The 24,483-nt window shown below is 33.0% G+C and overlaps 1 protein-coding gene across 2 annotated transcripts in view; it reads left to right on the top strand.

Annotated features, from left to right (window-relative positions):
• Positions 1–24,483, top strand: part of MS3_00003100 (uncharacterized protein) — an 85,874-nt gene that overhangs the window by 33,354 nt on the left and 28,037 nt on the right. Inside the window, exons 18-27 of one of the 2 annotated variants that reach the window (XM_051210799.1) lie at positions 1,847–2,080; positions 3,262–3,522; positions 4,317–5,374; positions 6,709–6,940; positions 8,323–8,420; positions 11,697–11,810; positions 13,681–13,856; positions 15,132–15,396; positions 19,881–20,078; positions 20,854–20,979. In XM_051210799.1, coding sequence (XP_051070819.1) covers positions 1,847–2,080; positions 3,262–3,522; positions 4,317–4,589 — 768 coding nt within the window. In that variant the 3' untranslated portion in view covers positions 4,590–5,374; positions 6,709–6,940; positions 8,323–8,420; ... (3 more) ...; positions 19,881–20,078; positions 20,854–20,979. Of the gene's footprint in view, positions 1–1,846; positions 2,081–2,770; positions 3,523–4,238; positions 5,375–6,708; positions 7,061–8,322; positions 8,421–11,696; positions 11,811–13,680; positions 13,857–15,131; positions 15,397–19,880; positions 20,079–20,853; positions 20,980–24,483 lie in introns of those variants that run through there. The other variant, XM_051210800.1, reaches the window with a different exon arrangement.

Here is a 24,483-nt window from a genome sequence, read left to right as displayed (position 1 = left end):
CCTGCAATAGATGCTGCTATCACGCAGGCATATCCAAATTCCCACCACATTTAGTGTCGTGTGCACCTAATTCGTAATGTCATAAAGAGGGTAAGTTTTTCGTTCCTTGACATTAACCCCTTTACCGTCATTGTAGAGGCTACGATCTGAAGTTATACAACTATTCTTTCGTCTGATGTTCACTCGAAATGTGGAAAGGTGAATCAAAATCTATATAACATTATTTTGTAGTTTTAACCATTATCTGTCGTTAATCGAAACATCCGACGAAACGTTTACCGATATGTGAGAGATCACTTGCTGCCCAAAAAACAAAAGTGGTTAAATGCTTTTCGACCATCAGCGACTCTCCTTCAACAGAATAATACCGACTTCGTTGAGACAACTCATCGAATTCTGAAGATGCATAAAGTGAATAGAACACCTGTGTTGAGATTTATATTCAGTGTGCTACTTCGCACTGGATATTGGATGGAAGCACGATTTCAAAAGTATACACCTGACTGTCGCAATAAAACAATTATCGGTCGGGAGCCACAGATACGTCGTCTTCAGGAACGACTGACACCAGCTGCATGTCAACTACCGAAGCGGCACCTGCACACTCCTGTAACTGAGGTCGTAATGTCGGTGGATTTGTTCACGGCTGTTGACGCTACAGGCATTTACACGGTCTCCCGTAATACCATAAACTGTTCTTGTAGTTTTTATATTGAAAACGGAATGCCATGTCATCACATTTTGGCCTATTGCACACACAGTAATACTGAAGTGAACACACAGTCCATTTGTGACAGGTGGGTGCAGTCGGACAGTAACGTAACCATTATTGCGATTGATAATTATTTCCCAATCCAATTACAACAGGCAAGCGTCAAGAAATCGTTGTATGACTTAGTCAGGCAAATGTCCGAAGAACAATGCAGTTTGGTGTATAACAGTGCTTATCAAGTTGTTCACGGTAGAATGCCTCCAACGTCGTTGAACTTATCTGCAGCTACGGAGTTGTACACCAAGGCCATCACTTCCACTCATGTTCTATTGCCCTTTATCCAACAGAATTCAGTTACCAACTATCAAGACGACATCGATTTGGATGAAACGTTCAGTAATGACGAGGAGGAAATAGTTTCTATTAACTCCGAAGAGTTCATGGAACGAGACATCAACACTGAAGAACATGCACATTACAACAGACTGTGTGGTATATGTCATCTTGCACAGCCTCCACATGAAACTGCTGATGAAGCTGCTTGGGTTTTTTGTCCATGCGAGGCTATGTTTCATTGGTTTTATGCTTACGACCCATAACCACACGTACGTGAAGTACACTGTCCCATGTGCGGCGCTATAACCAACTCAAAGTTACGCCTTCCTTCAGGAAAATCTGCACTGTTAAGAGACCGAGTAAAGGCCCTTTTTAGGGCCACCCACAATTTGATTTACGTTATTTTGTTTCAATCTCTTATTTCTACAGCAAAGGTCAAGTGATGAAGCACTTATTAATGTCAAAGGAATTTTGATATTCATTTGAGATTAATAATCATAATGCGATTATCGCTCATACCTACATTTGAAGAATGGTGACAAATGTGTTTACCATTTTCAACAGGAGCAGCTTTTATCTTTACTGGAAGATAATCAAAGTATAATAAATGTAAGACAAAACTGTTGTTCATAAACGTATTCTCTCTGTATATAGCCTGACAAATAAAGGAACTTACACCATACTAATCTAAATTATTGTCGCTTGTTGACATTTTGTGTAATCAGTAAATTTTATTATTTTGGTATCATTATTTCACAAGTCACATTGTTGCCTTTTCTTGTTATAATTTTTTTTCAGTATATTAACACAGAAAATATGGATGAATTTAAATCCATACCTAATTTACTTGCAGATGAAGATATTGAGACTGTTTGTAACCAAGTCGACCACAAAGATAACTTCAATGAAATTTCCAAATCTATACCATTAAATAGTGAACAACCATTGTCTACGTGTGTGGAAGAATCAGTTCAAGACTATAATCATCAAACAATGAATAAACTGAAAAATGAAAATACCACACTTAGAAAAGTATTTTATTTATGTACAGAGATTTATGATTTTTCTATTGTCGTACCATCTCATATTTCTAAAGAATATTTATCAAGTTTTGTCTTATAATAGATTATTATTTAATAAGACGTCTAATATTCCATAACTTTGGTTCTGCCCGGTAAATTTCAAACAACTATTTATACTAAATAAGAACTTTCGTCTAAATTTGGGCGCCGAGTTAATGTGAGTCATTAAAGAGGAAGAATATATATTTGTAAAATCTCAGCGAATGAATTTGAAGTAAATCCAACGTTTCGCCTGGCAATCTGGTCCAAGCTTTTTCAAGGAAAATATAATCGAACAACAAAATTATCGAATATAAAACTGTTTATACTTTAACATAGTTTTCCCATTTAAATATTAATAGTAGTTAAAATGAACATTTCAAAATTCAAAGCGCTCTGAAATAATACAGACAGGTTTTGTTTAGTTTTTTGGTTATTAAAAGGTATATATAACTGACGTCTAAGTACTTACAACAGTCAGACAATCGTGGTCATTTGGAAGCAAAATAGTCAAATTTGAATATTTCTAGTTTTTGAGATCATTTATTATTCAGACAGAATATTCACATATTTATTGCTTTTATTAATCCTTTTATTAATCTCTTTAACCTGGTGGGATAAGGAGATTATCCACCTGATATTTTTGAATCAGTGATACTATCCGTCATTCAAAATGAATTCTGGGAGTGGCCTGTTGAGGCACTTGAGTGACTCGAATCTTAGATGTGTTTCATGCGCACATTGTTTAACTGAATAATTGAAAATACCAAAGATAATTAACAATTCGTCTGAATGAAGTAAGTATAACCACAAAATCTGATTCGGTCATATTTTCACTCCATACATAGAAGAAAACAATGTTGGCACATTAAATTGACTGTTTTTCAAAATTTTTAAATCTCCAACTATTTTGAGGGATGTTTTCGTTCACACTGATTGAATGTTTCAAGCATCAAGGTATCAGACATCAATACCTAACACTGACATTAATGTTAATGCGAACTAGAGTTTTCAACACATAATCTACTTAACTAGCGCATATTAACATTTTTAACTATTCGATGTTATGATACTTAAAAAATCAATCTGATAAATGCATTCTCATTGTTAGATTCTATCTTGTTATTATCTTAACTTTGAATGGAATTTTAGCGGCTCACTCAACTGTTACAACTTTTGCATCTGCAAGATATCAAATTACAAAATGCTATCAATCATTGTTCTACTACACAAAATCCAGATATTCAATCTACATTAGCTGGTTTACGAGCTAATATGGAATTGTTGCAACGTAGATTAAATGGAAAGGATGAAAGTCTTGCAAGAGTTAATGAGCTACTTAAACAAGCGTATGAAGCTAACGAAAAATCGAATGATAGACATAATCAAGAAATTGCTATTTTACAAAATAAAGTAAGTTTAATAGGAAAAAAAACATTTTAATAAATACTTTTTATTCTACTCACAGTAGGTATAAATGATGTTTGTTACGTAATAATTTTCTATTTAAAGATCATTTGTATCGATCTAAGCCTTACCCTTTTGCCTATAATTTTTGACGTTGGTTTATTAAGGATAATATGAAAATAATGTTTGACAATAGCAATCAGTTTCAGTAACAACTGATCTTGAACAAGTGATCTGTTCATAATATCCTTCATGCCGTATCAAACAATCTATATGACTTGCTGAGCAGGTAGTTTACTGATAACACAATATATATAAAACTCATTATCGTAATGTAGATCATCAGTTAAATTTCAGTTAGATAATCGTCGAAAACCAGGATGCACTGAAGAGCTGTTTTGTTTTAGTTTCCAATTGATTGTTATTATATATGGTTATATTACAGGCAAAAAAATAAAATATTTATAGTTTAACTCATTGTTTTATTAAAGTATACGATAAGTAATTCCATATTGATCCTAAACTTACCAGTAGGAATGTAGTTACTGGTAAGTAATTAGAATTTGACAATAAATTTTTCTCGGGAACTAATATAAGCTAAGAGAATTATTTAAAATGAAACAAACATGCTGTTTTTTAACGAATCTGGATCTGCCAAACACTGTTAACATTGACAGATACCTGAAGATATTTATGTTCACATTTATTTTATTTAACTATAGATGATTCTTTCGCTTCTTTCAAAGCAAAATCAATTTAGTTGTGATTTCTTTATTTAAATAAATAAATTATCCATACAGCTACAAAACAAAATGGAGGAACAGTTATTACAATTAGCTCAAAATGTTGAGTCTGTTGGCAGGAATGAAATATCGAATGTACACTTAATGGAATTAAAGAAACGTTTATATGAATTAGAAGAATCGTTAAATGAACAAAATCAAGCTGTATTTCGTCAGGCTGAACAAACAAAAGTCATACGACAAGAATGTGATTTATGGCAATTGAAATATAATCAACTCCAAACAAAAACTGAAACTATGAAGGCGAATATGGAGAATTTGCATAGGTAACAATTTTTCACATATATATTGTAATATCATACAAGTTTTATAAACTGTACTCAATAGCTGTTGTCGATTGAATAATAGTTTAATCGATGCTGGATCATGTAAAATTGAACACTGAAGAATTTTTGAAATTACCTTGTCAATAATTAATCAGTATAATAAAAATTGACAGGAAGGAATATTATATAATAAAGTAGTTAATAAATCACCGTGTTCTATAGGAATGACGTGAAAAGAAACGTCTGAAATGAGGATAGTTCTTTTTCAATCAAATGGTATGTCTGATTCAAGAAAAGTACTGGTGGATGTTAATAATCTATTTGTAGTTTGTTTAAGATACTCCTCAACCCCTGACGCTATAAAACTAATACTTTTAAATAATCTGATAATAAGTAGTTCTGTCTAACTGTTTGTAGTAATTTCAGTAACAGATTTTCTCAACAATTTATCAATTTTCATTGTAAAAAGTGATTTTTTGTCACCGAGAAAGAGAATTTTCTACACTAAATTGTCTTCATTTTGTTTGATGACTACCATTTTTTTCAAAAAAATTATTATTTGACAACTCAGTACTTTTTCCTCTTCATTTTAGAGAAGAAACAATGAAACTAACATCACAAATCGAACAGTTACAAAAAGAATTAGATAAAAGTAATGTAAAATTAAATGAATACAATAATGAAGTTAAACGCTGGAAAGCTGAAGCAAATAAATCACCATCAGTGATGCAACGCCAACTAGCTGAACGGTTACGTACAGATCTACTAGAAAAAGATAAACAAATCCGAGTAAGAGGAATTAATAGGTTCATATTATTTATACTTGGCTGGAGAGAAAAGATTATTTCTTGACTTTCGTGGCAAATAATTTCAAGGAACGAACCACTGAAGACCTAAAATCACTTAATGGCAGTCTAATTCTTGCTACATACTTAATTATTTACCCACTCTTACAACTTCATTCTTAATGATACTAGGATCTTTTAGATTTGCTAACGTGATGAATCATGATTCGTTGATCCCAATTTATTAAAGTCTGAATCTACACACTGTATTTCATAATCACCTTCCAAAGAACGTCTGATTACTTATGGTTTAATTTATATCCGATACGAAGAATAAGCAAGTTTTGGTGTATATTTTCGTCATCAACTATTGATTAATAAATTTTTAATATTTTTAATTGAGTTACAAGGTAAATATATGTAGTGAATTTCCCGTATCTGAATCTCATCGACAAACAAATACGCAAATTTCCCAAAACTATCTCTTTAAAATATCGCTATTATTTAAACTAACCAACAAGGAGTGATGACTAATATATGATACTGAAATCATATCAAACTGGATAGATTCTGACTATATCGTTCAAATTATCTAAAGAGCAAACATCGTACAAATAAATTTGAAGTATTATGATAACCTACATTGTGTTGAAATATTATTGTATTAAAATAGTATTCTTCATGTTATTTTAAGTGAATTACATTTTCACAGTTCACACCACTAACTGATCTTAGTTTTGCAACCACTGAAAATCAGGAAGTATTGGACACCCGTTTCTTCCTAAGGTAAGACTCCTCAGAATTCGCGCAATGTTGAGAATCTCTTGAAGTTAGTCAGGATCAGGCTGGATCAGTTGTCTAGTGGTCAAGCGGTCTTCACGAGACCAGAAGGTCCTGGTTTTGATCCCCGAACGAAGTGCTTGAACACTTCTAAAATGTCTGGCACTAGGACAAAAGAAACTGTGAACTACATTCCGCCTCTGAATTATTGTCGAGCTAAAGTCAGTCCGTGATGTAAACTGCAAGGATTTAACAATCTACACAAGCCCGTACAGCAACAAATTATATTTCTGAATAAATAATATTGTCTTTAATGTGACCTAACCGTTTTAGTAGTAATTCCTGTAGACTAAAAATAAAAAGATATGTTAGTCTGTATATCTTATCCCAGCAAGCCCTTGTATTATGATGAAATATTACACAATGACATGAATTTTTTTCAAATTATGTGACGATTAGCGATTTCGAGTACTTATTGTTTTTCTCTTATTTTTTTAACTACTAACGAGTAGCATGATTAGTTCACTAAAAGTTTGATCCATACATCTATTTTCAAAGGCTTTGTCCAAGGCACTAGGAGAACTACGTCATGATCTTGTGGCACAAGCGGAGCAAGCTGTTTTAGCTACCAATTTGATGCAGCCCATCCAATGTGCACCACCATTCCAGGAAGTGAATGAAGGCAAAACAATTGATGAAACCGTCGTTTCACCAGTTAGCGCAAATCCTATAGAGTCTGCCATCCTGCCTCAATCTGCGAAAACGAATCATGAAATGAAAATCTCAAAAGGTGATTGAATAATTAACCACTAGCTTGTAATTTTTACATGCTAATCATACAATTTATCATTTTTCTTTGATTTCTATCGATTATGATAGGAGAAAAATTATTGGGAACCATTTGAATAATTTTTAGTATATTCACTGAAAATTTATAATTATAACTCCACTATGAGAAAATAGAGGAAATAACACAAGTTAGAGAAATAAAAGGGGGGTTTCATGCAACGTTACGTTTTGATTTCTTTTCTGTATGACTACTACATTCCACTCCATTTCTTATTGTGGGATGACGGAAAGATTACTGAATTTTATATTATACCAGCTATTCAGTATTTGTGTTCACGAAAGAACTCTACATAAATTATAAACTATGTTTTCTAGTAAAGTGGTAAGAGTAAATGCGTCTTTGAAAGGTTTATCTACTTAAATGTTATTAAGTAGAGAACTGATTTTTACCCTTAGAAATTCTAAACAGCAACAACTCTGTCTGATCACATTGAATTATACGTATGCACTAATTTGACGCACGAAAAATCGAGTAAAGGCTAAAAGTATTTGATCTCCATGCAAAGAAAATAATGAGAAAACGGTTTGTACGTAGTCAGGATGCATAACGATCGGTTACCTTGTTTAACATAAATAATTTGTTTACTTTGTGCTACTTAACAAATATCTAGCATAATAACATATCAACAATGAGACGTTAGGTCACAGGTGTATCTATATTTATTCATAACTTAGTGTTTTTCTATGCATTTTGGGATAATTTTCTCGCAGAACACGGGCATATTTCGTACTGTAAATCTAGATTAATCAAAAAAGGCCATTTATTAATGACTGCAGCTATAGGTTCTCTACTTCTTCCCCAAATAATCTACTCATTTTTCTATCCAACGCTCTATAGCACCATATCTTTTATCATTTAGGCCTAATATCCACATGGTCATCTAGTAATTAATCAGTTAAGAACCAACCTTTTTCTCTAAATTGTCGCTCCATATCCTCAACCTTATTTGACGTTTAGAATTTTTGAACCTACATGAATTATTTAACTGTAGTGCCTTGAAATTTGACTTTCTATAGTTCACCTTAGCTCCCATTCGTCGTAGTTTCTGTTTGTAAGTAAACAGAATTAGTTTGCTATTTCCTGAAAATATGGTTACAGTTACGCTTCTGTTCCTTAAGGAATCAGATAAGCACAATATTTTCGAAAATACGTTTGTCTGAGCTTATTTATATCAGTAACCACTATCGTAGATATATAGCAACTAGATCATGTGACTGTTTGTAAACTATATAAATAATGTAAGCCTAATAAAATTTTTATGTAGGTTTCAACGGTATTGTTATCCGTGTTTCATTCACTTAAGTTTTGTTTTTATATTTTAGACAAGGAGAAAATCCTTAAACTCGAAGACTTAAACAAAAAATTGGAATTAGAGTGCAAAAATTTGAACAATCAAATGGAACGTATCAAGTGTACTAGAGTAGGTTAGATAATACAGTCGGAATCTTTTAAATATCTTTCATCATATTGAAATATAGCTGGTTATATTCAAAATTTTCTATGAAAAACTCAAGTACAAGATTATTATACTGACGAGTTGATACTGCTACGAGTTGCGGTCCTGTAATCCCCCAGTGATCACTTCCAAACATTTAGATACAAACAAAATAACCACGATTCTCCAACACTTGATCTAATGATCACAACGTAATTTAATTGATGGAATTTGAACATTACTAGAACAAGATAATGACGAATTTTACTAATCAGTGACTTCTTCATCCAATATACTTTCTAAACAGTATCAAATCACATCAGAGTGTGAATCAGGTTTAGAAGTGAAACAAACTCCGCCTCATCGATCAACTGCTAGAAATGCTAATAGTTGACTTATTATTAGACTTCTTACAATTGTGATACCTATCTCGTTCATTTACTAAAACAATATGGAATAACGGTTGAGTGAAGAAACATATACATGACTATTTATATAAAAATATGAAGTCAAATTATGAGTCAATGATCATAATGAAACAGATAGGTGAAAAGTACAAACTGATAGTATGAAGACAGGTGTACTAATAGTAATAAGAATAATAATAACGTAACAAAAGTTCTAGTTACTAGTTCAACATTGGAAGTAGGTTAAACCTGGATAAACAGACTTAAATAAACAATAGTTACAAAAAATTATTAAGACTACACAATAGGAAATGCATAAATAATTAGATACTGAAGAATATAAACGGAAAGAAGTGAAAAATGACAAATAAATATGGAATATGAATAAATTGATAAGATCGTTTATTAAGTTATATCCGGTGAAGGAAAGGAGAGAGGTGTCAAGACTGTCGACTTAAAACATAAACTAAGGTTATAGGTCTGGATCTCTATAGCTCCTGTTACTTGAGATGGAACCGAGTTCCATGGGAGATGCGAAGGTAGACGATAGATCGCCCGAAGTGATTCGATTTTATCTACCGTGTCCACTGTCAACCAGATGTGACAAGATAGAACTACATATTGCATTTATCTGACCCTTTTCGAACAAAGCTGGGAGATGTTCACGCATTAGTTGTTTAAGTTGTCTAGTAGTACGCCCAAAATAGCTATTTATGCAGGAGCAGCTGAATTTGTAGATAGAAGTCAAGGAGGAAAGCTCAGGTAACTTATCCTTTGAGTAGATATCACTGGTCTACGAGGAGTTGTCAACGCAAGCTTAGTTGCTTAGAATGTCATTTTAATTGCCCTTGCTAATTTACCATGCAGGAAATCGCTGGCCGTACTCCCATTGAATTGTAGTTTTAGGAATAGGAGCATATTGCGAGTGGTCAGTACCTCAAACTTATCTTTTTAGTTCATACACATACTTCTTCAGAAAACCCAGGTAACCGATCTCCCTTAGTGTGTTATTATGGCATCATCTGAGCAGATTTTTCCTGCTCTAGTTGTGAGATATCTAACCAGATTTCTTTTGCGGCGGATGGGTGTAAAACTAGAAATGTGTGAGAAATGTTGAATATTTTAATACTGAATTAGCACAATAACTGAAAAAACCTTTGAAAAACCTATGTATTTTTGATAATTGTATGTAGACATCTAGTGATATAATTGACTTACTTGAAAATTGTTTTGAAAACAGTCAACAGGCTAAAATAAGCACGTAAAGTCATTGCAAGGCTACAGAAGGTAATAAATCTCATTATCTGTCATTTAGACAGATTAGCATGTTCGTTTGAACAAAATTTAAAATATCTCACATTTTCTTCGCCATGTATTCCAATAAAAATGTTAAGCCTGATAATCAAATAACATAATTTGGTAAATGTTATATCACCAATATACGTATTACACACTCTTAAGACTGTGAATTTGTTTCACATTCTGAATATGAACAAGAAGTTTGTTAAGAAAAACTTTTGGTTGGTTTATACAAATAGTATGGTCTAAAATATTGTGCTGTAATCATTATGAAACATATTCCTTCTATAAATCCTAATCATGTGCTATATTTTTTGTCAATCACCCTGTTTTCTTTAATTTCATTTTGGTGAATGGTAGACATACAAGTTATAACTATCGATTGCAATAGTTTTCTACTCCATTCAATTATGACTTGTAAAACGATGTAGTTATTGGTTTTGTTTCACTGTTTACCACTTTTATATAAGTTCAGCCATCCAAAAAATGCGAGGAAACTATTAAGCATACCGAGATAGTGACGATTACAATGCAGAACAAAGGCTCTTTGAGTTGATCCTCAAAAGAAGATCAATTCATATGTATATAAACAAAGAATGGGGCGATGATAAGTATGGAATCAAACGTGTGAATCAATGATCATTTGATGGTCTTGTTGTAAATTTTCTTTTTCTTCCGCGTTTCATTGATTTGCGTACATCGGTAACTGTTCTTTGAGGAGTTAAAATCAGGCTGCAGTTAGGTCGGAGCAAAAACAATCGTACATGTAGTTATCGTAATCCGATGTCAGTCAGTGCTCTTATCATACTGTTTTATTTCTGGAGCTGCATGCAATACATCAGATAATATCGCTTGTAATTTAGTCTTTTTTTTTAATCTCATCAAATGAACAAGTCCTGCCCTTTTATGAAATATGGAATATGTTTTGTGTAATATGACTAAGGGATAATTTTCTTCAGGAACTGATATTAGCTTGAGGACTTTTGAAAACTAGGGGGAGATGAATAGTGTTAACGAATGTAACAGATATCCATCGGTTTTCAGCTTCCGATGCAGTCCTGTTCGGTTAAGACACTGGCAAAATGCAACGTTTTATAAACACTCTCAGTAATAATAAAAGCATGTTTAAGGTACTCTTACCCCTCTTAAAGTGCAAAATGTTGCTTTACGACTGATCTGCGTCAAATCCTTAACTGGTGATGGAGTGTGAACTAGTTGATCACACCAAATAACCTGGAGATCTCTTCATCCCTTTTGGGTTGATGTCTGACGGAAATACGATACAAGTTCAGAAGGCCCGTTTAACCTTTGCCAACTTGCTGCACTTGTGGCATAGTTGAGATATCGGCCTATAGGCTTTAAAGCGAGTACTTTACACAACAGTACACTCTGTATTATACTATGGCTGTGAAATATAGTCTTTGAAAGTCAAAGACATGTTTAGGCTCCAGGTACGTGACGATAGATATTTTCGGAAATTAAATTGAAAATAAACATCACTGTATTTCATAACAATATAAAAATGAGATCTTCAATAATTCTACCATGATTTAAGACGTTGAACACGCCACAACAAAAAATTGATGAACTTATAAGAAAAAATCGAATGCTTGAAGAAGAAAACAACAGGCTTCGAATGATACCTGAAAAACCATATCAAGATAACAGGGTATGTTGTAATTCTATTTTTTTAGATTACTCTTTTTCACTATAAATTTACACCATAGATTGGCTAGATATTTGACACTACAAAGTTTAAAATCATAATCGATTTAATTATGCAACAGTATGTAGCTACATTTATAGATAATCGTCCAATTCATTGAGATGAGAAGGTTCGTATCAGTATTTTAACTGTGAGAATATTTTTCAAATTAGCACAAAGTAGTAAACTAAAATTTCTATGCATTTAGTTTCCTTCATAAACTAAACCAAACGTTGTAAACCATATTGTAATTTTTCTTATCAGCATAAGCTAATTTGTTTTAGTTAAAATGACAAGGTTATGTAATTCCAAACTGTCACGAGATACCTCTTCACAAACTAAAACTTTTCCACTAGATAAAAAAGAATAATCAAATGATGAATTATTCCTCATCAATTCGAATCATTTAGCCTTTATTTTTTGCCAAAGTTTTCAGATTCTCTCATGTTATTTTGTTCTTACATAATCGTAACATTCCTACCCTCATTCTTAGGTAACTTTGGTGAATTATCGACTTGTTCTTCTCGATTATTTTAGACATTATATACTCTATCAGTAACGGGTCAATTTAATTCTTGTTACGTTATTATTATGAGTATTAGCTTCTAATAACTCCGAACATTATAATTAATCTATTGACTTTCTTCTATTAGATATGTCATCAGTTACTTGTCATTATTTTCATAAATACTTTTGAACTCGTAATACTAATATTTGACACACCACCGTTTAATCGACATCGGTTTTTGTCATAATTATAGTTATTATCATAAAAGAATTAATCAGAACGTAATGTTTCTTCTCTCTATTTATCTTTTGTGAGGTATGTAAATTAGAAGAAAAACTAATGATACTACTATGCTTATTAGATCATACTAATTGGTAGACAACATTCTCGGTCCTTTTATAGTTTAATCTCAAAAATGTATTATCAAGAGTTCAGTCCCATGAAACTTAATATTAGCTTATTAGAATTAGGAAGTTTAAACTAACCTATGCAGTGAGTATAGACTACTAGTATCGCCAAGCAGTTAAAACTTCTATGACAATTAGACTTTGAAAGAGCTTGCAGATGTGAAAGCGCGGATCGGTAAAGCAAGAGCAGCATGTTTACAACTGAAGAACATCTGGAACTCAATGCAACTGTCAGCCAACACCAAGGTCGGGATTTTCAATACAAATGTCAAGACAGTTCTACTGTATGGGGCGGAAACCTGGAGAACTACGAAAGCCATCATCCAGAAAATACAGGTGTTTATTAACAGTTGTCTACGCAAAACACTTCGGATCTGTTGGCCGGACACTATTAGCAACAACCAATTGTGGGAAAGAACAAACCAGATCCCAGCGGAGGAAGAAATCAGGAAGAAGCGCTGGAAGTGGATAGGACACACATTGGGGAAAGCACCCAACTGCGTCACAAAACAAGCCCTCACATGGAATCCTCATGGACGGAGGAAAAGAGGAAGACCAAAGAACACATTACGCCGGGAAATGGAGATAGACATGAGAAAAATGAACAAGAATTGAATAGAACTAGAAAAGGCCCAGAATAGAGTGGGCTGGAGAATGCTGGTCGGCGGCCTATACTCCGTTAGGGGTAACAGGCGTAAGTAAAGTAAGTAAGAGCTTGGAATTCAGTTTGTATTCATGGAAGTTGGGAGATAAAGAAATCTGGATAGGATTAAAATATCTTAACAAACATTTTTTACTTTGTCTGCATGTTCGCCAATATATATCTTCCTTTCCCATATAAGATACTGATTAACTTGATTTTATAATATTTTTGATACAATATTGATATCTTCATGCTTTTTGAATATTTTCTGGTTAGGACATAAAAATATCACTTGATATGCGTTCAAGCTTAACAAATGAATGGGAAGCACGTAAACGTTTGGAAGCTGAGATAAATAAATTAAAAGAACAACTAAGTAAAAAAAGTTCAGAATTCACTTCTATTCAAAAACAGTTGGATCTAACAAGGAATGCCCTTGAACGAACGAACAGGTTAGAAATAAAATTTCTTTAAAAACTATAAATTTTGAGCAAAATAACATCACCGTAGTCTTTGTTGACTATAGTTATTTCGTTTAGAAGTCTACATTCTCACTATTTCATCGACAATTGATGAATATGACATCAAACATTAGTTACTGAGTTTGGTTATTTTCTGTGTTTAGTCTCTCAGTGAATTTGTTTGATAAAAGGCTTATAAAGGGTACATTTTACTTTCCGATTTGAGGATTAAAAGTGGAAACCATAACAATGTATGTTAATAATAACCAAAGGCTATTCACTTGCGGCTGAATTAGATTATTTATATAGATATTTATTAATCCGAAGAGTTTTGAAGCGTTATATCTTATTATCATTCTTATAACGCGATTCAGTATCACTGGACTTAAATTTTGCTTAGTGTATGAAAACCTAACTTCAGTACTTATTTGACTTTATGTTAGTGCATTATTTCTGTCCATTAAAGAAACAATGTCTCGATATCTTTCCATTAAGATAAGTAATGATTAAGTCAGTAATGATATAAAAGCCTAGTATAAAGTCTTACATTCATGCGGGTGTCAGAAGAAACTTACCAGATGAACTCCCAGGATAGTTTACTTGTTATTCATTGGAAAATTTAATGTTATAAAGTTTTGATCTCTTTTGTTGTGCCTTAATTCATTGCTTCTTTAAAACTAAAATCTGACAAAGTTGGTTGAATAACTATTCTGACATCCAAACACACTACAATCATGAAGCAATTCAGGCGGATTACTACGACATTAAATTTAAAGGTTTTGAATGTATTTGAAACCGAATAAACGACTAACTAGTGGTAACTTCAAAGGCCAGTCGTAAGAAGTATAAAAATCAATAAATAACACTTAAACAACATTAAATTTCTAGTCAATTAGTGACAGGTAATCGATGTGCTAGACTATACAACACGTTTAGTTGAATCCACGTGACTTCAGTGCTGATATCTACAGTTATTTTGGAAATTGGCTAACATGTAGACAAGACACATGACGTATCTTGGATTTTTCTACACACTTACTTTCGAAATAGCGGGAGTAATTTTGTTGACTGATTTACTCGAACCTAGTTAAATCGTGATAGCTTTATTTATTCGCTAGTTGACTGTTAACTATTGTCATTACGAGCTTGTACAAACAGGTGTTAGAGTTGATATTCAGTATATCGAATTTACATATCTTACGCCCGAGCAAATAACTTTCACCAGATCAATCTTTGAATATTTGGTTTATGTTTTTATTTTCTAAGACAAAATGAATATTTAAGAGAGAAAGTCAATGAAGTATGGGGTCCAGGTGCCATACCTGATGAGTCAAATGATCTTACAATAGAGCAAAATAAAAAGGAAATTCGTAATCGGTCGTTGAATTCATGTATTTCTGAACGCGTTGACCTACATCAACAAGTAGAGGAATTACAATCTGAAGTTGAAAGACTTCGAAGAGCCCAAAGAATGTCAGCAGGTTTGCCACCTGGAACAATGTCAATGAATACAGATACCATGTTGATAAAAGTGAGCTTTATTGCGTGTATTCATTGGAATTTATTATAAAGAAGAAACCTCTTTGATATCAACTGTTTCAAGCAATTGTTCCTAGCATACCTTGATAACTATGAGCAGATTTGTATACTGGACTTTGTGACATACATTTGTATGAAAGCTACTAACAAACCCTCTGGCTGCACAAAGTAAAGTAGGTACAACGATGTTCCTTAACAAATTTTCCAGTGCTGAGGGCATAAACCAGCATGACATTAAATGTTATTGAGATCACGGAGTACCCTACTCACGACAGCCACCAAAAACCGGCAAACACTGAACAGCTGGTCAGTTCTTGTATAGAACTACACAGCACTGCTCATACGCGACCCCACAGAAGATTGAAGCAGAGATCTTCAGTTGTCGTGGCGAAAGCCTAACACAAACTGGGATGAGATCGCTCTTCAATGATAACCGGTTTTCAACAGTCATCTAATCTACCTCAGTTCGTGATATCACTAACATTCAACAGTTTTCGCGGACCCTCATACTGCGAATGTCAAGTATTGGTGTACTTGAAGTTTTGAAATTATTATTATTACGTGATCACATAGGTGATAACTTTCTAAATCACCGTAGTGAAATTCTGATCTCGTCCAAACATATTTGTCTGATAGAATTCGCTTGTAAACCGCAGTCACTTTCGAAAGATTACCATTTGCATAAATTAAAGATTGATGATTAGTATAAATATGTTGCGTAAGTATTGTCTTCCTTATATTCATTTTTCCTAAGTTTTGATATATATCCTTAAACGTTTGCTGTACTCAGTGCATAATGTACAATTCATGGGATCAGTCCTATTGCTTACATGGTAAAATACAGTATCAAAGAGTATTTGTGAATATTTGAATTAATAGTTGTAGACAAATTGATTTGTTTCAGTGACTCTCTTATTTAGACCTTTAAACTTAGAGCAAACTGCGTTTTCGAAGGTCGTCAACCTAGAATATGTCCATACTTTTAAATTGAGCCATTTTTTGTTGTATTAGAATAAATTAGATTTATGTGTATTAACGAGGCAGACAGTTTTATTTATTCATTATATTGACAATTAAATTCTTGATAATAAAAACTAGTCATGGTCAAGCTTCTTTCTGAAGTATGTTTTTTTCTAGAAAGTTTCTACGGATTCCTGAAGAAACACTACAGAATTAATACATACCATTTTCAAGTACACAATCATAACTGATAGGGAATAATGTTTGCTTTTATTCGTCTAAAATGAATTTCTTAAAATGTCATTAGGTTACATTATCTTTATTCATAAATCACGTATAATGTACAATACTGATAATCATAACGAAAAATCAGATTGCTTTTATGATCCTGAATTAGCATTGTATTATTGGAATGATTGAATATATACTTCCTTTTTTCTAGTTCTTTAACCTTTTACAAATGTGGATGATAGAAGTGTACATTTTACATTGTTACAACAAATGAATCTGATTAAATTTTAGATGCTCTGTAACTGTCATTAACATTCTTGATTTTTTCATTTGTTAAATGTCATGTAAATCACAGTTATACTATTTTTTTAGGATATTTGAATGTAAACAGTCGCTTAAATTTAATATGATCTATATCCAATAAGTCAGCTGAGTTGTAATTCACTCTTATAAAATCTTTTTTATGCAGGATTCAAGAATTGTTTCTGTGAAAAAATTAACTATTCTACCCTCCCAGTTAATTTTAAATTTTATCCTATCGATCGAACCGTTAACACAGAAACAAGTGAAAATCTTAAATTACAATTTCCATACTCACGAACAAATAGACTAAATAATTCCATGTTATTTTGTTTAGTTTCAATACAAAAACGGTGTAAATGCTTCAAATTTCTTTGTGATCCGGTTGAATTATTTATTATATTACAATACTTATATAAATGTATTTGTCAATATTCACTGGCTCAACATAAACTCTCATGGAATTGATTACAAAACTATTTGAGTCAGGCATTAGCTACAAAGTAACTTTTTATGATAAGAAAAGCAAGCGGACGCTTTAGAACTTGAATGCAACTAAATGGAATTTATTTTAGATGAAATTCAGAAAAGATACTAGTATGGTTTTAAGTCAGTCTAAAATGTGATATTGTAACTACAGACACAAATTAGATAGCCGACGACTACTAAAACTGGCCCTTTTTTGTGATAATAATCTCTTCAAGTCCAACAAGAGACTAAGTATTGTCAGAATAACAGATAGCAACTAAGTATTAGCCACATCATGCGATCTAAACTAAAGAAAAGAATCGCTAATTATTTAAAAACTCCATGAAAAAGTTGCTTATTACAGAGCTTTCACGTCTTATTATAAAGTAGGTACAAAAATGTAGCACGGTTAACGAATATAAAGTGTAATGTGATACGATAAATAAAGACGAAGAGCCATTAGTGGTGTGATGATCATTTAACATTCTTTTTTCCTGACACGTAACCCATAGTCACTCACTATACAGCGGTTGGATATTTTGTATACAAATAACAACTGTCAACGTAGTATATTTACTCAGTTAACTATTGACCATTTGTTCTGAATCTGTTCTGTTGATTTGTTACAGTCGATTCCTCAAATCATTTACCAATTCAGTTACCCCAGAAATCTGATCAGTTAAATCGTAATGATAATTTCAGAAGACATTAAATAGATTCATTAGTCTACATGAAACGAACCGGTCAGTATATTTAGCGTATTTATCATCGAAGTAGGTCTTCTCGATATTGAATCCCCAGGGTGCGTGCAACATTTAAATCCAAACTCGCTCTGTGATGTAAATTATATTTCACTTGATGCATTTCGTAATCCTAACAAAACGAGATTGTGAATAGTCTTAGTCCCGCTAAAACAACTATCATTAGTCCAATAATGCTGTAACTTTTCATATATTTATGAAAGTTACATTTAGTATGCTTTTCTAAGATTAGCTTAACATTCACATGTTTATATACTTTGATAGAAGTTATCTTCATATTTCCAAATATGTAACAGAAGGTATTTATTAAGAAAAGTGACACATTATCAAAAATAAATTACTGGTTAAGATCATGAGTCAAGTGAAGCTAGACCACCATCGAAAACCTGGAAGCACTGGATGGCCGTTTCTTCCTATTGTGAGACTCCTCAGCAGTGCGCATTCACGATCCCGCCCCTCGCGAGATTCGAACCCAAGACCTATCAGTCTCGCGCGCGAGCGCCTAACATATATATATATATATATATATATATAATTTGAATATTTATTGAACTAAAAATTATCCTTACTCCAATATGATTCATAGGTCTATTGTATTACAAATAAATTTATTTTTATTTAATCAAACAATACCCCATTACACCTTAACATAATTCATATTGTTTACTGTTTAAAACATATGCCGGAATTATGCATTATAGTTTGTACATCTTCTTAGTTCCTACCATTTTACTCAATACTTCTTATATTCTATTTGAAGGTAGTGAATTTTTTATTTGAAATAATTCTTTGCTTTTCTAAATGTTGTATTCAGTCAGTAGTACGACTGCGTTACGCCTTAAAGTTTCATAGGTTCAAATACACATAAAATATGTTTGTTACATATTTTCATGCTACATTTTGATCTGTTTCACTAGTTTATTTTTGATAATAACCTTGATTAAATTCACTTGGTGTTGCTTACTTGTATCTTCCCATAGTTATTTAGGACTGCAATTGATCAGTCTCTTGTTGGCGTATATGCATCCTGTGCGAACTGCTTCGATATCGCCTTAGGTCACAAGCTTTATAACACCAAGCGAATGTAAAACTTCACTCCATTACACAAGCAGGTGGCTATGAGGACTGAGTAGTTAAGTGGATAACGCGATGGCGTCTGAAGTGAACGATACTGGGTTCGAGTACCGGAGTGAACATTAATTCTAGGGTGCAGGTACATCCAGCTGACGAGTCTCAAGTAGGACGAAATGCGCATCATGGATTCCACTGCTAGCCACTATCCACGTTTGCTGAGAATTTTGATTGTTTCTTTTATATTACTTAAGTATGATAAATATGACAAGAATATGAATTACCCACATCAGGTACTCAGTGTTTGCTTGTTGGTTAAAGTATTCATCTCGAAGCTATTAAGTCCCGATTTCGAACACTATCCCATCCAATTCAATTCAAGGAATCGGGTATTACCATAAGCCCTTACGCTTTGAATGTAGCTCATACCCTCATGAGTGGGCTAATGCAAAATGACTAACTTTTACTGCCTTCAAAGTTTTGAGTGACAATATTCCACGCATGGTTGAAACTACCAAGAATTTTAGAATACATAAACTAATATTCGTTAGAATTAAACGATAGATTTCACATGAATTTTAATTTCGGTGAAGTGATTTTATAAGTTTTAAACACTGTGATGGAGCGACAAATTTATTTTTACATTTTATGAATTTCCTAACCATCCTATATTTTATTTTCCAAGAGTGCAGATATGCGTAACAAAATTTTAACTGAACGTATAGACGATCTGGAGAAACAGTTATTAGACAAAGGTTTTGTTAGCCCATCGAAACTTCAGTTAGAGCAAGCAATTCGGCGTGATCTATTACGACTTAATAATGAAAATATCGAACTAAAATTTGAATTAGAAGCATTAAGATCAGATACAACACGTTACAAAGTAAGTGGTCTTTTTCTTGTTTCATGTGTCTGTCAACATTGTTCTCTTAATTTAAAAAAATCGAAGTGATTCATTAGATTATTCAATATTATTTTAATGGCAGACTTAAAAACCAAACAAATTATAAAACAAGGGTATCGTTCATATAACAAATTTAGATAATTATATTTCATATAAGATTACCGAATGTGACTGAAACGACCAAGTTTAAAGGTTTAAATATATAGCAATCATTTCCATAGTTTGAATAGAGAACATGTTCCTTTGTACCAAATATTTGCATTTACCTTAAGTAGAATGTTTCAATTTCGTTAGGAGATTCTAAGCATATTTGTCTGAGTGGCTAAGGCGCACATCTGAAAAAATGATTCGTTTATCACTTTGATTAATTCTGCGAAAAAATATTCAGTATGTTAAAATTGAAGTCATGTTCTTGACGTTGGTATCTTGCGAAATCTATTGAATGACGAATGTAGTGCATCACCTCATTATCAGTATCATGATAGTTAATCACAACGTATGTATTTCGGCTGCTTTAAAACAGCATATTTAAAAATTTATAGTAGTCATGAATACTCGTATACCTTCTGAGAATTGATTCTCCATAAGCCAATATCATGGTCAAAAGCTACTAATGAGTTTTAGAGATATATACAGTGTACATTTGAACGGTGTTTATAGTTTATTATATTATTCCGGATTTAATTATCTTTAATTTCGTCTCCATTATATATGACTAAATTCCAAATTTTATTAGTTGTTTTCGTTTTTACAGACTCGAGTTCATGATTTACAAGTTTATGTTGATTTGTTAAAACAAGAAAAAGAAGCATTGCGTTCTGGACAAAATTTGGACAAGTCATTTAATTCCGATAGTAGTACAATGAGTTCTATAAAAAGAGTAAGTTTAACGTAATATAAACTATGATAGTATGATGAATTTTACAATTTCCGTTCTTATTGTTAAAAACGACCTACATACTGCTCTTGTTTAAGTTGGTGATCTTGTCGAAAAATAACGCTTCTTTCAAATTTTAATTAGTATTGTCCTGCTTAACAGTAGGAGGTATTACTATTCACTATCTATTTTAACCAAGACTAGCTGTCAGCATGATTAAATAATGATAAATAACGATTAAATAATAATCAGATTGTCAAAACGAAAGTATCCACATCAAATCGGGACAGGTAACGACATTGATGATAAGTGAAAATTCGTTGAATGGAAGGACCATGGTTGTTAGAAACAATTAGTAAAGTCATACTGAATAGGCAAAGAGCAGTATCATTTATCGATGTTAATTTTATCCTAGTGTTTAATATCACGTATGATACATGCATATACATGACAAAGAAATAATTTGATTGAAAAGATGAATACTCGGATAACCATTGATGTGATTCAAACTTTAAAAAAATCACATGAATTAGGCTGTGTTTCTGTATACCCATTTCAATTAAGCGACAGAAGTCAAATCACCTGATAAACTGACGGAATTAACAAATGATGAAATAAAACTTAACGCTCAGCTCAGAAGAAGCTGAAAATGAATAACACGAAGATGATATTCATGAATAAAATGTAGGCCATTAAATAATCGATTCTATTTTATAATTGAGCGAATGACTAAATTCCACTAATCATTACGAAAACAAACAAACAAATTTTAGTAGTTTAACACTTGGTACAAAATTCTGTCACGTAAATTTTATAATATTATGGTGTAATGGGAAAATTCCGACGGCAGAAACAATAAATGAATAAAAATACTTGCATCAATTACGGTAGAAAACTGAAAGAAGAAAATCATTTGAAATGACTCAAAGTAATCGATAAAAGCCATTTGGTAATAGTATGTAGTTAATACAAATGTTGACTATAAACAAATCATTGTACACCTTGTGCTAATAATTTTCAGTTTTATAATTTAAAGTTTCTAATTGAATAAGATTTTGCTCAACGAAATGAAGAACACCAAGGGATGCCGCACTAAGAAGGAATAGCTGTTAGGTACGTACTGGTTTTCAATGGTCGTCTAGCTAAGATCAGTTCATGGTTTAAGCGTATGAAAATTCTACAATCTCCACAAATACTCTTATAATGATGAGCACTGATCAGTTAAATATTCTGATGCCGTCAGTTATTTTATTGTTATGTTTCTCGTATCACCTATATTTATTCATCTCAAGAATTTTTAACATAAGTTATTTCAGTTTGTACAACCTTAAATTCATTCATATCTTTTAGTTTAACACATTTTTATTTTACTCCCATATGACTATTCGGTATAAGTGATAACTAATGAAGCTTATAAAACTGTATCAGAAAGAATATTTTCCCTGTCATCTATCTATTTGGTTTTTATGCGATAAGAATATACCGAAAAATACTTTAATTTAATTTTTTTTTCCAAGTATTTGTTTCATTCCATTGCAAGACTATTCAATCAATATATCTACTTTTTTAATGTCCAATAGTCAGATTACAAAGCTTGGGGATATAAACATGTACTGAGTTAAGTAATTCAACGTGGTACTGACAAAATCATCTAGCTTTATATAGAAACAGGCGCCTAAGTATCCAACAATATCCTATAAGGTTAATATACATATACAAACGTACTTTGTTTTTGTTTCAAAATAAGTATGTTTGCACTATATTCTACAACGCGTTTTTTTAAAGCGACTAAGGATGCAAAGCAATGAGGCCACTTGATAAGTGAAGTTTATATATCACAACCTATTTACATAGAAATATACATGAATTATATTAAACACATGTGATAAAAACAACCTCTCTTACAAAAGATAAATGTTCCTTTGTGTTGGTCCATAGTTAGTTCTAACCCTTTTAAGTTACTATGGCAACTTTTATTTAAATATTACATATGGTATGAAACACATGATTTATAACATCCAGGTATATTATAATCGATGGGATCTTTATGTTTCAGTGTTGAAACGTTTATTGTTAATTATTATATCTGGACCCTCTTATAAAGTTTATTTAATTAAAATTGGTTTATCAGTCAGTAACAACGTAGAACTTCGTACGTACGTACATCAGTTCGAGTTGCCACACCACATTAGCACAGAGATGCACTTGTCGATTCAAATCCCGTAGTGGTAGAGGTAGCAAGAGTATAAGCAGTAATCGGGAAGATTAGGGTTTGGAGATGTTATTTAAAGAGTATAATACAGTGAAAGAAATTTGGAAAGAGGAAAAAAAAGGGACATGAAGAATTCAGAAGATTAGAATTTGGGAGAACACAGAGAGTGGATGCACCTGCGCCATTGCAAACGATTTTGAGCCATGTCATTCAGGGTCTCTAACCAACGGTTGCTGTCATCTCGCGGTCCCCAACCAGGTAGTCTACACCTACCAACATGACTCAGTCCACTTTTCAGTGACTTCATGGACTTGTGCCATGTTTTGGTTTGGCCGCCCCTAGCTTTCTTCCAACCTACTCCTATACCACTGAACATAGCACGTCGAGGCAGTCGGTGGTTGGGCATACGTAACACGTGTCCAAGCCATCTCAACTGATGAAGTTTCACTACTTCATCAATTGATTTGCCATCCTTACCTAGTACCCGTTTCCTAACAACTGTGTTACTTACTCGATGGTCCCATGATATATGAGCAATGTTTCGAAGACACCTATGATCAAATACTAGTAACCTACGGATATCCTCTACTCTTACCGGCCATGTTTCACTGCCATAAAGTAGGACGGAACGAACTGCTGCACAGTAAACACGTCCTTTGGTTGATAGACGGATATCTCGCCTACGCCATAAATGACGCAAGTTGGCAAAAGCTAGTCGAGCCTTCTGTATCCGTGCTGAGATTTCGTCACACACCAAACCACAAGGGCTGATGAGACTTCCAAGATAAGTGAAGCGGTCGACACACTCAACTACTTCACTCCCTATCACTAGTTCGGGTGTCGATGTAACCCAATCCTGAAGCAACATTTTGCATTTCGAGGGAGCGAATCGCATCCCGAACATGCTTGCATTGTTGCTTAGAGTGGCCAGAAGACTCTGCATTTTGTCAGTGTCTTCACCAAATAAAACTATGTCATCAGCATATTCTAAGTCAACAAGTGAACCTCCTGGTAGAAGATCAACCCCTGTATATTTAGATGAGGAGAGTGTTATCTCTAAAAGTACGTCAATGACAAAGTTGAACAAGAATGGGGAGAGTGGACAGCCCTGACGAACACCACTTGAGGTGATCAATTCTGATGACAGTTCGCCATAAGCTCTCACTCGACCAGTTGTGTTCGAGTAGAGAGCCTTTATAAGGTTAATGTACTTCTGTGGTACTCCTTTCAGTGACAAACACTGCCATAGAACCTCACGATCAATCGAGTCGAATGCCGCCTTAAGGTCGAGAAAT

The sequence above is a fragment of the Schistosoma haematobium genome, chromosome ZW (genome assembly GCF_000699445.3).
Source record: "Schistosoma haematobium chromosome ZW, whole genome shotgun sequence".
Taxonomy (NCBI): domain Eukaryota; kingdom Metazoa; phylum Platyhelminthes; class Trematoda; order Strigeidida; family Schistosomatidae; genus Schistosoma; species Schistosoma haematobium.
This window is presented reverse-complemented; position numbering and strand designations above follow the sequence as displayed.